This window comes from Quercus robur, chromosome 3 (assembly GCF_932294415.1).
Source record: "Quercus robur chromosome 3, dhQueRobu3.1, whole genome shotgun sequence".
Lineage (NCBI taxonomy): Eukaryota > Viridiplantae > Streptophyta > Magnoliopsida > Fagales > Fagaceae > Quercus > Quercus robur.
Window position 1 is genome coordinate 64,874,482 of NC_065536.1, and position 16,614 is coordinate 64,891,095.

At 35.2% G+C, this 16,614-nt stretch overlaps 1 protein-coding gene across 1 annotated transcript; it reads right to left on the bottom strand.

Moving 5' to 3' along the window:
• Positions 1-559: 559 nt before the first annotated feature.
• LOC126718912 (integrin-linked protein kinase 1) lies at positions 560-13,218 on the bottom strand. Its single transcript, XM_050421308.1, has 11 exons — positions 12,693-13,218; positions 11,883-11,957; positions 9,018-9,134; positions 8,135-8,229; positions 4,071-4,191; positions 3,840-3,919; positions 2,969-3,028; positions 2,579-2,700; positions 2,393-2,478; positions 2,191-2,306; positions 560-1,176 (listed from the first exon to the last, which is right to left on the bottom strand). Exons 1-11 carry the CDS (start codon positions 13,032-13,034, stop codon positions 1,050-1,052), a joined length of 1,341 nt encoding a protein of 446 aa, XP_050277265.1. The 5' UTR covers positions 13,035-13,218; the 3' UTR covers positions 560-1,049.
• Between the last annotated feature and the right edge of the window lie 3,396 nt (positions 13,219-16,614).

Sequence of the window (16,614 nt, forward strand, 5' to 3'; positions counted from 1 at the left end):
TATTAAATTTAAAATTATTTATTAATAGCGTTTTTTTTTTCTTTTTCATAACAAATAGGGTGGAGTGATTCCATTCAAAAACATAGTCTCCCTCTGGTTGAGACCAAGTTGAGCCACAAGACTTTAAGCATCATTAAAGCCAATTAATAGAACTAGGTTAGAAACTTTAGTATCCATTTGAGAACAACTTATTTAGCTTTGTATTGAAAATGTGCTAAAATGTACTTATACTTTGAAAATGTGAAGAAAAAAAAAAGAGATTTTAAAAAGTTGTATATAAAAGCTAAAAAACAAAAAACTACCTTATAAGCTAGCCCCAAACACAAAGTTGTGCTTCACATCATCATGTAATCCAGACAACAGATAGGTCCACACTCCACACTGTGTCCTAGCCCAGGATAACCAAGCCCCATTCCGCGTTTAAGTCTCTAACCATCACAATAATAGCTAGCTCTAGTACTACAAACGTGACTAGCGCATCACATCCCCTTCGTCCCATGAAAGAAACAAAAACTAGTACAACAATGCATGGAGCAGTACATCTATATAGTGGTCCATATGTCCAGAAAAATAAACATCTTCACAATCTGCAAATCCATCCTTTACACAAAGATCCAATTAACTCTGAAAAGGTTTAATCTAACTGTTGAAAGAGAACAATTAAAGAGCAGAAAAAAATTCTATGTTGCTCTTTTCTCAAATACACTTCGGGACCAGGATTACAAATGAAAGTCAAAATGAAGAAAATCCAGTCATAGGATGAAACATTCTTACATATACGTTAATTTGGATAAGACTCTTGGATAAGTTGGTTCAGATCAATATAAAACATGACCAGTCTTAGAGTTGAGAAAAGTAATCAACATTACCTGCTCCATTCATGATAAGAATCTGACCAGAATATTGGAAAACCAGTCAGAGCTATTACTCTCACAAATTGCCCACTTGAGGCCCTTCACAATATTCATCTGCTCAATTGGAAGAGTACAGGAGCAGAAATGGTAAAAATATATCACCCACATACAGACCATGCCATTGGACTTGAATTTTTATGTATTAAATATGTTCCAGTGATGGTCAGTCGGTAGATTTTCCTTTGTCTTCTCAAGCCTCTTGAGGATGTCTAAGAAAGGAGGTCTTTGGTTCATGTCATGGGCCCAACATTGCTCTGTTAATCTAAAACCATTGAATATGAAAAGAGATTAGCAATCTGATTGTTCAAGTTCTAGTGTATATCTAGGATAATATTTACGAAAGTTTTTTATTCATATAGCAACAGTGCTTTTCTTCTAAACAATAACAGAGTATCCAATTGTAAATCAGCATCCTAGTGCATGTTGAACAACATGACATGGTTTTGGTTGAATAGATTACATAAATGCTGAATACAGGCAAATAAATCTACTGAGAACAGTGTCAGAGTCTAAGAAGAAGAAGATCAGAAATTGCTAATGCAAATTAATGAAAATATTATGAAGATAGTGTAACCAATGACCATGAGATAATATTATGAATTTCTTCAATCTACCAAAAAGTTATTTGCTCTAAATCATTATCTACGTCAAATGAGAGATCAAAGAGGCAAAGTTCATACAAGTAGATGTCAAGAGAAAAGAATGAGCAATTGCACATGGCTAAAAAGCATATGGCAAGTCGGGCTTGGGAAAACAAGGACAATAAGATATGAAAGCAATCAGGAATTAGTGATAGTACCAATACAATACAAGATCAGCAACAATGGTTTTCTCATGGAACAAAATTAGCCAATGGACCAGTTAGAAGAGATTAGTTCCATTGAAGGTGTTGCAGGAACAACAGGGAGATGAAAAAGAACACGAGACAAGGCTGTAAGGAAGACAAAACAGCTGACAATTTTTTTTTTGGCAAAAAGGTGGCTGATAATTTCAACAGTTCATGTACCTAGACCACAAGAAAAGAAGAGAAAGGAAAAGAGGAAATATGTGTACCTAGACAGAATAGAATGACAACAACAATTTGTGAATTTGTGCAGCTAAAAATTAGTTTGGGTAAAGCTTTGTTGAGTCAAATGACTCAAATTATTAATGATTATACAGCTGAAAAATCTTAGATTCATTTTATTAGGAGAAAAAATATGATTCATAGTTGGGCCATGCATGCATGACAAAAGAAGCAACTTTGTGGTTGATAAAATTTTCACAACAAACTTACTCTCTCAATTCAGGGATATATCCTTTTGAGCGAAATGTAGGCCTGTTTCCCTCACTCACATATTTTGCTGCTTCATAAGGCTCAAGGTTTGCAAGTGGTGGGTCCCCTTCAAGCATCTGGATTAGTTGGGAACATTATGAATTAGAACCAATTTCAAGTGTTTTGAGATCTTATCTCAAATCCTTACAGAAGCAAGCATTACCTCATAAAGTATCATTGCGAAAGAGAAGACATCAACCTTCTTATCATATCTCCGGTGCTTGAAAACTTCAGGAGCCATATACCGGTCTTTTGTTTCATTTCCACACCCATAAGAAGGGAAAAAATAACTAAGTTTTCAGTATTATAAATCGTATTTCAATGTACAGAAGTTATCAGAGACACTCACAACTTCCAGTCTCTCCAGTCATTTTGTAAACATCATGAGTATTCTGAACCTTGATGAGCTTGCTTAGTCCAAAATCTCCAACTTTTAAATGGTCTGCACTGGAATTGACTAGAAGAACATTCCTGAAATTTATAAACATATTTCATCAGGTAAAATAAAATGAAGGTACAGAGGCCAGCAACATGTTCTTGATGATGATGAAAACCAGAACAAAAGAAATAAAATGTAACCATTTCAATTGGGGAAAATAGCATTTCATCCTATGAAGACTAATAATCTCCTAATTACAAGGATATGTTAGTATACTGATTAGAGCATGACATCAGTAGTTACTAGTAAAATATAGAGAAGTTAAAATGCCCACCAAAATCTGAAACAGAATAAACTCACCTTGGTTTTAGGTCCCGGTGAATTATGACGTTTGGCTCATTGTGAAGATAAGCCATGCCTCTGCCCACATAAGATAATAGAAATCAGATTAGCATAACAATTGAACTCCTTTGAGTTTGTAAATTCTATTCTCTTTTTTTTTTTTTTAATAACAAATGATGTATTGAGTTTGTAAAATGATCTTTGTAAAAAAACTTAAGCAATGTAATAGAGGGTTATGCAAATGCCATAGATTTTGTATAAACTTTCGCAGTATGCAATTAATTTATTTCAATTGATGTCAAAATTAACCTGTGGAGCCTAATCTTGATTCCTGAGGTAATACACAAACAGATGTCCAAAAAAGAGGATGATATAAGCAGAAGCAGAACTCCAATCAATGCAACTAACACACACACACACACACGTGTGCGCGTGCGCATGCATGTATAAATTTTTTCCACATTTCTTCCCTTCCCTTCAGTTGATGAGAATACATAGCAGCCCAATTAATTGTGATTAACGAATGTAGTTCTGGATATGTATCTCTCTATACAAAATTAGTTCATACAACCCCAAAAAAAGAGTGAAACTAAGATGAACTTTTCTACTTGAGTATAACAATTATTTACAAACACAGATGCAATAATTGTTGGGTATACATGAGTGAAGTCTCACATTAAATAATGATGAGAAAATGAGTGATTAATATAATATAGTAGAGCTCATTCCCATTGGGCTCAAGCCTTTTGGATTAAGCGTGTCTCTATATGTTATATTAACTACTCAAGGAGTCTTCCCAAGGTGTTTATCTCCCCAACAATAACCAACAATCAATAACAATGGGGTTCAGGTATGGCATTCTTCCAGAAGTAGTTAGAACTTGAAGTACCTGGCAATGTCCAATGCAAAGTTGATAGCTGTTGTAGGACTAAGTGAACCTTTTTCCTTGAGGTACTGATGGAGATCACCCTAAAACAGCAGATGAATGCAATTAAGGAAGGTGTCTCTACAAGTACATTCTTTGAATCACTAGGAAGAACTTCAAACCACACAATTATGATTCTATTATCCTAAACCCTTTTTTTTTTTTAATTTAAAAAAAAAAAAAGCATTTATATACCCCTCGTAAGTACTCAGTAATTAACATCAAGGGCTTCTTCTCCGTGACAGCTCCAAGAAATTGGACTATATTAGGGTGACGAAGCTTCACTAGCAAATTAACCTCATGCCTGAAGTCCTGACTGAATCAGGAAAGCAAAGAACAGGTAAGCAATTTAGATTTTTGATAAAAAAGAAACTGGATCAGAAAGAAAATTTGATAATAGGAGACAAGGAAGGATTAATTGTTTTCTTAATGACAGTGGCCCTCCAGAAAACTTGATATATGAAAAGTGAAGGTCCATTTTAATTTCAATACACTCACTCTGGGAAGAATGCTGAGTGAATCATTTAAAAAAAAAAAAAAAACCTTTTTGGTCCAAGTAAAATATAAACTTCATCCTTTACTTTGGTTTTGATCACATTTCCCACTCAATTTATTTTTTTATTTTTTATTTTTTTGTTGATAAGTATTTCCCACTCAATTTCATAAAATAAGCCATAAGTACAACTCAATTCAACCAAGCCCTAATCGACTGATACATGGATCCTTTTACACCACTTGGTCCTATCTAGGGCCATACCCTTAGCTACCTCTTGAAGAATCATGTCCTTAAAACTATGTCACTAGTTGGGAACTACACAGCTCATATATAAATAAGATTCATGTTCATAACAATGCCTATCAACCTACCAAACCCTCCTTTTTTACCCAGGCTTGAGATTGGCTATGCGAAAGGATATGATAATAAAGTACGACGTTGGTGGAGTTAGGACATAATTTTTTTTTTTTTTTTTTGATAAGTAAGAAGAGAATATTATTAATAAAAGAGAAGCAAGAAAAACACAAAGGAAAAAAGAACCAGAAAAACAGGAGCAGCCCCTAATCTATTCTAATAGATGAAAGAAAATCCAAAAGAGTAGAACAATCCGAATAACCCCAACATCTAGACCAATCAAATAGTGTCCGCTAGCAATACTCTAATAACTGAACCTCAGTTTTCTCCTCATTCTCAAAAGACCGCCGATTCCGTTCAGTCCAAATAGTCCACATTAAACAACCTAGAACCAAATCCCAAATATCAGAGTTATGCTTCCCAAGCCAATGATACCAGCAAAATAATAAGTCTACAACTGAACCTGGCATGATCCATTCGGTCCCAAACAACCGAAGCATATACATCCACAAAGAATGAGCTATCGGACAGAAAAGTAACAGGTGATCCACAGATTCCGCGTTGCTACAGCACAAACAACAACGATTTGCCAAAGGGCGACCACGAAGCATAAGATTATCCAAAGTTAGAATCTAATCATGGGCTGCAGTCCACATAAAAAAAAGCCACCATTTTAGGAACCTTAACTTTCCAAGGGAAGGTGGAAAGATCTGCATTTCAAATCTTTTGATAAAAGGACCGAGTATCGAACTTCCCACTGCCATTAAGGTTCCAACAAAGTCTGTCACAACCTCCTCCCCTAGGAATACGGGTTTGGATGAAATGAAGAAAGGAGTAGGAATCCGCCAACTCCCAATCATTGAATTCCCTCTGAAATCTTAAACTCCACACTCTGTCATTATCACCCACTGAAGGGCTTGACACCTTAGAGATACAAGCCTCCTTATTAGCTGAACACAAAAATAACTGAGGATAAAGAATTTTGAGAGGTACATCCCCAGTCCACTTATCATGCCAAAACAGAATACGAGCACCATCCCCCACCATGAAAGAGAAATGCTTTGCGAAAGTTTCCCATCCTTCGCTAATGCTCCGCCATAACCCATAACCATGAGCCCTACTACAAGCTCTAGTGCACCAACCCCCTTTTCCTATCCCATATTTCATGGCAATGACCCTTCGCCACAGATGCGAGGTTTCATGGCCATACCTCCAAAGCCATTTCCCTAATAGGGCCTGATTAAAAGGCGCCAACTTCCGAATTCCTAAACCACCCAACTCACGCGGAAAGCAAACCTTTTCCCAAGCCACCAATGGATATTTGAAACACTCAACTGAAGAACCCCACAAGAAGTTCCTTTGAATGCATTCCAACTTGGTCGCTACAGCTTTAGGGATAGTAAAAAGGGAAAGGTAATAAGTCGGAAGGCTTGAAAGGGTACTCTTCAACAAGGTAAGTCTACCACCCTTTGACAAATAAAGCCGCTTCCAGCCTGAAAGCTTCTTTTCCATCCTCTTAAGGATCGGATTCCAAATAGAGGCTGTTTTGTACAAAGAACCCAATGGCATACCCAAGTAAATCATAGGCAAACTGCCTACCCTGCACTGAAGGATATTAGCTAAAGACTGAATGTTACGCACCTCCCCAATAGGGACAATCTCACTTTTCCCCACGTTCACCTTCAAACCAGTAAAAACTTGGAAACAAGTCAAAACCAGCCTAATAGAAAAAATCTGCTCTCTAGAGGCATCACAAAAAAGAATGGTATCATCAGCAAATAGAAGGTGAGAAACACGAATACCAGTCGAATTAACAGAACCCACATGAAAACCCTGAATTAAACCCCCTTCCTCAGTTTCCTTCAGGATACGACTTAAAACCTCCATGATCAAAAGAAAAATAAGGGGAGACAGAGGATCACCTTGTCTGAGACCTCTAGAGCTACTAAAGAAACCAGCAGGAGATCCATTAACCAGAACTGAGAAGCGACCGGTAAAGACACAAGTCTTTAGCCATCTTCCCCATCTATCCCTAAAGCCCATCCTCTCCAACAGATAAAACAAAGCGTCCAAATTCACATGATCATATGCTTTCTCAATGTCTAACTTACACACCACCCCTGGAGTATGACGCTTTAGTCTACTGTCTAAACATTCATTAGCAATAAACATAGAATCCAAAATCTGTCTGCCACCAACAAAAGAATTTTGAAACTCTGAAATAAGTTTATCTTGCACCCGCCTCAATCTGTTAGCTAAAACCTTAGACAACAGCTTATACACACTGCCCACTAGGCTGATAGGCCTAAAATCTTTGATACTTAAAGCATTATTTTTTTGGGAATCAGATAAAGGAAAGAAGCATTCAGAGACCGTTCAAACTCTGAGCTCTTATGGAAATGATCAAAGAATGCCATGACATCTATTTCCACTACACTCCAGCATTTTTGAAAAAAAGCCATAGTGAAACCATCAGGACTTGGGGCTTTATCACCCTCCATCTCATGTAGAACCTTTACCACTTCCTCCTTAGAAAAATCCCTCTCTAATTCAAGTCGCTCAACCTCCTCAATTCTAGCAAACTCTAATCCATCCATAGAGAGGCGCCAAGTATCTGACTTAGTGTACAACCTCTAATAAAAATTGACCACCTTAGACCGCACCTCTTCCTCATCCTCATAAAGGACACCATCCACCTCTATACCCTGAATATGATTAATTCTTCTATGGGAATTTGCAACCCAATGAAAGAAGCGAGTATTATTGTCCCCCTCCTTCACAAATAAAATCCGGGACTTTTGTCTCCAAGAAATCTCCTCCAAAGAGGCAAGATTAGCAATCTCACCTTTAATCTGAATATGACGTGTTTGATCCTCCAGAGAAAGACCAGACAAGTCCTCCCTAGCATCCAAACCCAGCAATTCAGATAAGAGACATTTCTTCCTAAAGGCCAGATCCCCAAATTCCTCCTTATTCCACTTTTTCAAGTCCTCTTTGAGAGCTTTTAATTTACGAGCCAGAATAAATCTAGGAGAACCCGAAAAGCAATACCCATTCCACCATTGCCGAACTCTCTCTACAAAACCCTCTTCTTTCAACCACATATTCTCAAACTTAAAGGCACTCTGACCTTTATTAACACTACCCGCCACCACCAAAAGAGGGCAATGATCAGAAACTACACGAGGAAGTATCCTTTGAGACACATTTCCAAAGTGATCTACCCAATCCACTGATGCTAAGGTTCTATCAATTCTTGGCATACAAACTAAACCACAAAAAAAAAAAAAAAAAAAAGGGAAATAATATACTATTCATTGAAAACAATCAACTTATGCTGTTGCAAATAAAAAAAGGCAAACAAAAAGTGGCACCCCTATATGGAATTTTATAAGAAAATATATCTTACATCACCAATCTGTCATCTGAAAGTGATGGAAGAATGCGTTTGACAGCTACAGGTGTTCCACGCCAACAGGCTTTTAAAATCTCACCAAAAGACCCCTGCCAGCATCAGCCATCATCAGTGAAAGTACATTTGACAGATATATTAATAGTAATACACACCAAGAGCTGTGTGCTGATATCCAGATTTTCAGCAGCATATGAATTATTTAAGTTGCAAACTAAATTAAAAAACTAACAAGGCACCACAGACCCACAGCATGAAACAAATAAGAGAAATTACTGATTAAAGATGGAACTATATTAGCATAAAGAAACTACCCATTCTTACAATCAAAGCTACTTTATATTTTGTTTCGGTGAAGATAATCAATAATCATCTCAGCACTTTACCTAGCCAGGGGAAATAAAGTACAAGTATAGGGTATAGGTGGCATCTTGTTATGGAGAATGAAAGCATGTGATAAGACGTAACATGATCCCTAAAAACAAAAGGTAATAAATTCGCCATTAATCTTTCATACTAATTCCTGAAGATAACCTAGAATGGTTTTTTTTGTATTGGTCATACACAATCTAGCATACTAAATCACATTTTCCGGCTAAGAAAAATAGCAATTACAAAATATAGGAGTTCAAACAGTCCAATTTTTACCATAACCAGATGCAGATTCTAGAACTGCTAAAATCAAAATGCATTCTGGCTGCAGAATAGTAGACAGAAAACCCTAGTAATGATGTTTGAATACACCAGATCACTGGGGCCCAGTTTAAAACATTCAAACAATCAACCTTAAAAAATCATAGTGTAACTTCTTAAAACATTTTTCATGACTTGCCCTCATACAATCTGTTTATCACCAATATCAAGAAAAATAAAATCACACCTTCCCGATCATAGCTGAGGTTGAGAAGTCCAGCTCAGAAGGGTCAATTTCCCAGTCACACTTGTTAGGCAGAGGGGGCGGAACAGGCTTTGGTTCAAAATGACTTCCATTTTGGCCCTGCAGAACACTTGAACTTAGAGCCCACACAAGAAAATAAAACACAAAATCCACAAGATATAAGAGAGTCTTCATGCAGTATTCAGGTATACCTAGCATTATTATGCCAAATGGAAGGAATTTGACGCTAAAGCACTTAGCACAAACAAGAGATAGGCAGATAGCATTTCCATTTTGAACCAAACTGGTTATATATGACTTGTAAACTGTTTCCATATCTATAAGAAAACACAAATTGATGCAGCCAACAAAGAGTTTGAGGAAAAACAAGATAAATTTCTAAAAGATTCAAGAATTGTGATCTAGTTTCAATGTGGCGCATTCTTGGCACCTTTCATAGCCTAATTAAGTTATTATTGAGTCTTAATATAAAGTTTATTAAGGTTAGAAAGTTGTTGCTTCAGTTTTAATATAATAAGTGTAATCTGGTAATTTCAATATTTTCTGGAATGGGTTGTAATATGCTGTATCCAAGGCCCATGAGTCCTATTGTATGTTTTGAGTCCTTTTTCTAATAGTTGTAGAAATTCTTATTACTTTTCCTTGTTATTGGGAGTTCTGCTTATAGGAAAATTTTATTCAGGATTTCCTAGTCTTTCCAGGAACAGGTTCTGCAATAACCTATATGTAGGCCTCTGTGTAGTCAATAACTTTCAAATAAAGAGATTAAATTCAATAAAATTTCAGCAGCTTTTTTTAAACTTTGAGAGTGATTGCTATACCTTAGACATGTTAAAATACAATAGAATACCTTAGACAAGTTATCCAACTTGTGATCAAGAATTAGTTAAACATACAAAAAAAAGTAGCCTCTTGAAAGCTTAGAACGTCATATATTTCATAGGTAGCACCCCTTAGGTGATTTCAATGATACAAGTTTCAGAAACAGCTGGGAACTCAAAGTGCGAGCAAGACTTCAAATCAACCACGATGATTAGAGGTTCAAAGCCACCATTAGATATTATTAAATGCTCATTCTGAAAAAGGACAAAGGCTCATTCCGTCCAAAGTTAACTATTGTGAACCCAGTACCAAGATAGAGTCCCTTTCAAAATCCCAAAGGCTACACGCCAATTTACCCCAAAGTCCGCTTGCTTAGCAGGTATAATAAGTGATACACCAAACTAAGTTCTTTTTCCTTTTTTCGTTAAAGGGAAATCACATGTTCACTTCTCTCAGCTTAGATAGCAGAGAGTAGAAGAGGGAGATTTGCTGTAGCAGCTGCCATGAATGCAATGTAAAGGCAATTACTAGGTTATGGTAGGTAATCCAAAGATCTTTTCTTTTGATTTTCATGGATAAATTTGATTCCCACCTATCAACCCCCAGAAAATGTCTAATATCCTAGTAATCATACTTCAATGTGCTGAAATATGTACAATGATGGCCAAGAGCCATGTAGTTCAACTGGAACCTCTTGGTGTTTCTAGGGGAGATGTCCTAGGTTTATATCCCCCCTCCCCTATTATAACTATTGAATTATCAAAAAGAAAAAGGAAAAAAAAAATAAATATATATATATATATATATATGTACGATGATGTTATATCACATTTCATGGGGTCAATGGAAGATAAAATCCCTAAAACTTATGACTTCAGTTTATCCTTGATGGCAATCAAAATGCAACAACAGACCAAAATAGTTTCCAGTGATGCACCTCAAAGGAAACCACTGCTAAAATTACCCAATTAGATGTTGTCTGAGTTTCTCAAAAGACTCTAACTGAAGAGCAGTAGTATCTGAAAACATAGACTGTCAACTAGTTCCTTAAGAAGCGTAGTTTTTTATCACTCAACAACCAGACAATATAAAAGAGGCCATTAGTAAGCATCTCTTAAAACCTTACCTAAACAGTTACACCATTTTAATAACAGTGACATTACAACTCTGATTCAAGGTCCAGGTAAAAGAAAGGTAGAGAGTGAATTCCCATGTTTTTTTCTTTTCAGATTATTTCATAAAATAATAAGTCCCCATTTCTATTACTGAAAGCAAATACCAACTATTTTCTTTAAGAAGACTTTATCACGTTATCATTTTCTAGTTCAAATGGCAAGTGAAGAAGGCCATGTATTTATTATCTTGTATAATGGTCAGTGATATAACAGAATGAAAAGCATCTTCTATTCCAAAATTGATAAAAACAGATTCATCTCTTGTATTAATGAATTCTGAACTAAACCCTAGTACCAATACATAAGGGTCAACAGATTATTAACATTTGGAAGATACATTCTAGTAAGTGCTGTTTTATTCATTTATTTATTGGTAAGTTATGAAAGCACTAGGTAGATTTCAAACCCTCTACCTTACCCTCCACCTATTCTAATTGGAGAACTACCCATTGAGGCAGAATTCATTAACTCTACTAAACGCAGTTTCAAAGAAGCAACCCAGTATAGTAACTAGGATTTTACTAACGGATTAGAGCATCCATTAATAAACCATTTTAAAAAACTTTCTATGGGAAAATGAAAAAGCAACTGATTTTTTTTTTTTTTTACAGCTTTTTCAATTTCTCATAAAAAGCTTCCTAAAATGGTTGATTAATGGATGCCCTAAGGGCACTCATTAACTAGACCCTAGTAACTAATCAACAATAAGGGGAAAAAAAACATGTAATTGTAGACTCAACAACTCCATGAAACAGGACAAGAAGAAAAAGCTAACTAACCATTTGCAAGCAAATGACATTAAATAATGAAAGGAAAGACAAGAAGATGAAAATTAAAGCCAGAGACTTACATAAGACAAGCCACCGTATGATTTTAACAACTCGATCATGTTATGCTTTTTAGCTCCTTCAGCATCAGCTAAAGGCTGTCACAAGAGAAACTCCATACAATTATTTTCCGATTACCATTCCACATTAAATTTAAGCCCCCAAAAAAAAAAATATATATATATATATCACTTTTACTTCTAATGCATATCAAAACATTACATTTGAATTGCAAGATTTACTACCCTTTTCTTTAATGATAGTGCATTTGCAATATCCCTCCTAAGCTTCAAAACCAAGCAATGTACCCCTTAACCATTGTTAATTTATCCCTCCCTTGCCATTAGGATTTCGATTAAATTTAACAAAAAAAGTCAAAAATTTTGATAAAATACATGTCTAACAGAAATTTGAATTTCCCACTAAATTTATTCCTAATACATGATTCAAACTCATATCACCTGCTGTAATAAATTACCGATTCTACCAAAAGCTTAAGCCATTATTCTAACTGTTAAAATAATAATTAAACGATTAAATCCACCATTTGCAATCGCCAATTTATCAGTAAACAAATTACCAATACCGAACACCGAGATGGAATTTATTCATTTAAACTTAAACACAGTTATACTTTCAATTCCATTGTTCAAATCCAAACTTACTTGTACACAACAATTTGCACAATTTTTTTTTTATTACTGTTGAATTTCACAATTATTTTTTCAAATTAAACAAATAAAGTGAAAAAAACAGAAATTAACACTGCAAAAAAAAGTAAAAATTGACGAAGAAACAGTAAAAGAGAAAGTGTTTTTTTTTTTTTTTTTTACGGTGTTCTTCCATCGATCCTGAGCGTTGACATCGGCGCCATAGTCGATCAAGCACTTCGCGACATCGATCCAGCCGTGGAGCGACGCCACATGGAGCGGCGTGCGGTTGTCGTAGTCCCTAGCGTTCACCAGCGTCCGATCTTCCTCCAGAAGCTTCCGGACGGCTCCGGCGTCGTTTTGGTGCGCGTGCCAGAGAATCGAAGAGGTCCGGCTCACTCTCGCTTTCTCCTTCTCCTTCTGCTTCTCCTTCGACGGCGACGGCACTGACGCGGAGCCTCCGCCGCTAACGCCGCCGACTTTGCCGCCGGTGCTGTCTCCGCCGGAGGATGTGTCGGAGCTCATTAGATCGGATCGGATCGGGTTGGAAAGTATCTAACGAATTCGGATCCAAGTCGGGTAGGAAATTAGAAATTGAATTTTGAAAGTGGGAAATGGATTTTGATTTTTTTTGTTGAGAGAGAGAGAAAGCAAAGTTCGGTATTCTATCCGTTACTCTGGTTTTACTTTTTCAACACACTTCACGTGTGTCATGTGCATTTATATTTATATATACTGTATTTGCTTAATTGCATTTTCACCTTCTTAAAATTTTCTAATTAGATACTAAACCGTTCAGACTCGACTCAAGAAAAAACTTGCTTCTATCTGTTTATTTGACAAATGGGTCAAGTTAAATGTTTAGAATATACTTATATGGACTTGATATTGAATTATATAAGTATAAATTAGTTTATAAATATTAAATTAGTACTTGTGATTTAATGATGGTATAAATAATCAATTTTGTAGTAAACTTATATACAATTTTTTAAAATATAAGATTGATGAATCTAATTAAGTCAAATAAATTAATTTTAATTTTAATTTAGTTATTATTAATTATTAGGATATATTTGTGAATGAGAAAAAAAATTTAGTAATAATGTTTGGGAAAATAATAACTTAATCAAGTGGTTCATGAACAAGTTCAACCTTGTTCAACAAGAAATCAAACCAAACTTGAATACGTAATTTAGTTTGTTAATAAGTTTGAGTTTGACTTGTACTCAAAAATTTTAAAATAAACAATTTTGAATTTTTAATACTCAATTTCATCAATAGTTAAAAGGAAAAAGAAAAAAAAAAAAAAAGCAATTTACACATATATTTTCCTTATTTATTAGTATTTCATTAATATTACTTTTGTATTGGTTGAGAAAATTCCACATTTTTTCCGTCCATGTGGTGGGGCTTGTGGCTACTAACAGGTCCGTATGTTTGGATCTAAAGTCATCTAACAATAATTGTCAACTATTTATTATCCTTTGCCTATCATCAGCCCATGTATTCTAAACACGATTGGATTCCCAAGATCTTGGAGTTGACCTCTAAGGTCTCTTTATCACCGACTTAACATTGAAGACTTTGGAATCAAATTCTGTATTACACCCCACCAAAAAAAAAAAAATGTAAAAAATTCATAACCAACATAGGAATCAAGAAGATTCTCAAAAAAAAAAAAAAAACATAGGAATCAAGATTTGGAATCAACTTGTCTATACCGAAAGTTATGAACAAATATTCTTAACTTGGCATTTTTTTTTTTTTTGGAAAATATTCTTAACTTGGTTTTGGGGTTTGGGCAAAGTTTTAGTGTGAATCTTAACTTTAATTTTCTCTCTATATATTAATCATTCTTTTATTTCCATTTCTGCCTCTTTCATAACCAAAAACCTCCAACGGTAAAAGGGAATGAAAGAGATCAAACCTAAATCACCCTTCTTTATTGGGGTCCATATAGGGTGAGTTTGGTTCAGCATTTTGAAACTGGACTTTTTGAAAAAGTGAGGTTTTCAAAAAGTGCTTTATGAAATTGGGTTTTTTGTAAAAGTTGAGTGTTTGGTAAAAACTGTTAAAAAGTGTTTTTTTAAAAAGTTGAGTGTTTGGCTAGCACTTATAAAAGTGGTGATTTGAGTGGTAAATTACCAAAAAAAAACAATGTATATATAAAATAGTTTATTTCATACTTAAATCAATATTGTGAAATTATTTTTTTCTCACCAATATTAGTTAATAATAATCTACCACTTAAGATTTATTGTGAAAATATTATGAAAATAATGTGATAATTTATACTGATTTTAATTTGAACATACTATTACAATTTTTTTTTTTTTATCTTTCTAAACAATTTTTTTTTCCTCATCAATATTAACTAATAATAACCTACCACTTAATAACTTATCACTTAAGATTTATTGGGCTTTTCTCCCTTATTTTATTTTATTATCCATATTTCCTTCTTCTTCTTTTTCCTTCATTTTTTCCCCTCTTTTTTTCTCATCCACACACGTACCCTTACTCTCTTTTTTCTTTATTTCGTTCTTTCGTCTTTTTCCCTACCACTTCCTCCATACACGTGCCCTTACTTTTTTTATTTTTTTCCTTCTTTCGTCTTTTTCCCTACCACTTCACACTCCAAAACGTTCTACACAGAGCTGAGCTCTTTCTTCCTCTTTCTTTTTCTATTTTCTTTCTTCCTTTCTCCCTTTTCTCTTGTCACTTCATCTGCAAGTTTCTTTCCTTCCATCCCATCAAAACACAAAAACTTAAAGGTCACACACAACCACACCATTTGATTCTCATCAAACGAAGTTGGCTTAATACCATGTCAAAGGCAAGAGAGAATTTTACCACGGAGAGGCTTGTAGCAACACGGAGAGGGCAGGGCAGAGAGAAGAGAGGATGGCGGGAGAGTGAACTTCAGGGCAAAGGGTAGAGCAAAGAGATGAGATGAGAGGAATGAGGAATCTGAGCGTGAGAACTGAGGACATCTTCTGATTTATTGAAGGGTAATTTGGTAATTGCCCTGTGAGTCCAACGGATATAAATCAACGCGTACAGGCTTTTTCCAAAATGCACCTCTGAGCTTCTTTATGGCATTGCGCATTCTCTTCACAAACCCAAAACGCAACTTTTTCCAAAAAGTTGCGTTTTATACTTAATCCAACGGGCTTTTTGTATTTACTTTCTTCAATACGGGCTTTTTGGGTTGGGAAAGTTGAAACAAACAGGCACATAATATCACTTGTTCACTTTTTATTAACCCTTGAGTTGCTTTTTATTTAAAGTCCATATTTTTATTAACTTTTGTTATTTTTCAAGGTAGGTCAGACCCTTCTAAAATCGGGTTTGGCTTACTTCTAGTACTTTTTTAACTGGAGATCTATTTTTGCTTTAAATACACTATGGCAAGTAGTAGTGAATTTTAATCTCCATCTTTTATTTCATTAATGGATGATGTGACAATTTCTCATTAAAATAAAAAGATATTCTAGTTAAAAAAGTACCAAAGATAAGTCAAACCCTCTAAAACTCATTTAACAAGTGTATGAGAATATCCATTAACAAAAGTCTTTTTATTTTCGGTCTTTTTTTCCCAAGACCACTAGGAATAAGTAAATAAAAAATTCACTTCAAATTTTGGACATCAACATCCTCCTGCTCATGGTGTTTCCCGATCAATATTGGAAATGAATGGAAAAGTATTGGAAGTTTGGAACTAGAATATAAATCTCAAGCCAAAACCACTGCAAAGTCATAAACCTCATTCTTAAACATTAATATTAATAGTTTAATACCTCCACCATTAGCAACCTTGATCATGAGAGAACCAACAACCTCCACCCCTACCAAACTCGTTGAGATTGACGCCGTGAAACAGACACAACAGTCCCACGACCACGACCACACCTCCTACACCCCATGGCCATGCCCTACCTCACCATGTCGCCTTCTGCACCTCAATATGACCCTTTATAACCCGTTCATGTCAATAATGAAAAAGAGAAATTGATGAGAGAGTGTGTGAGAGATTTAGATGTTGCAAAATAATAATAATAATAATAATACTCATTTTATTAAGCTATAGTGCTACCTATAT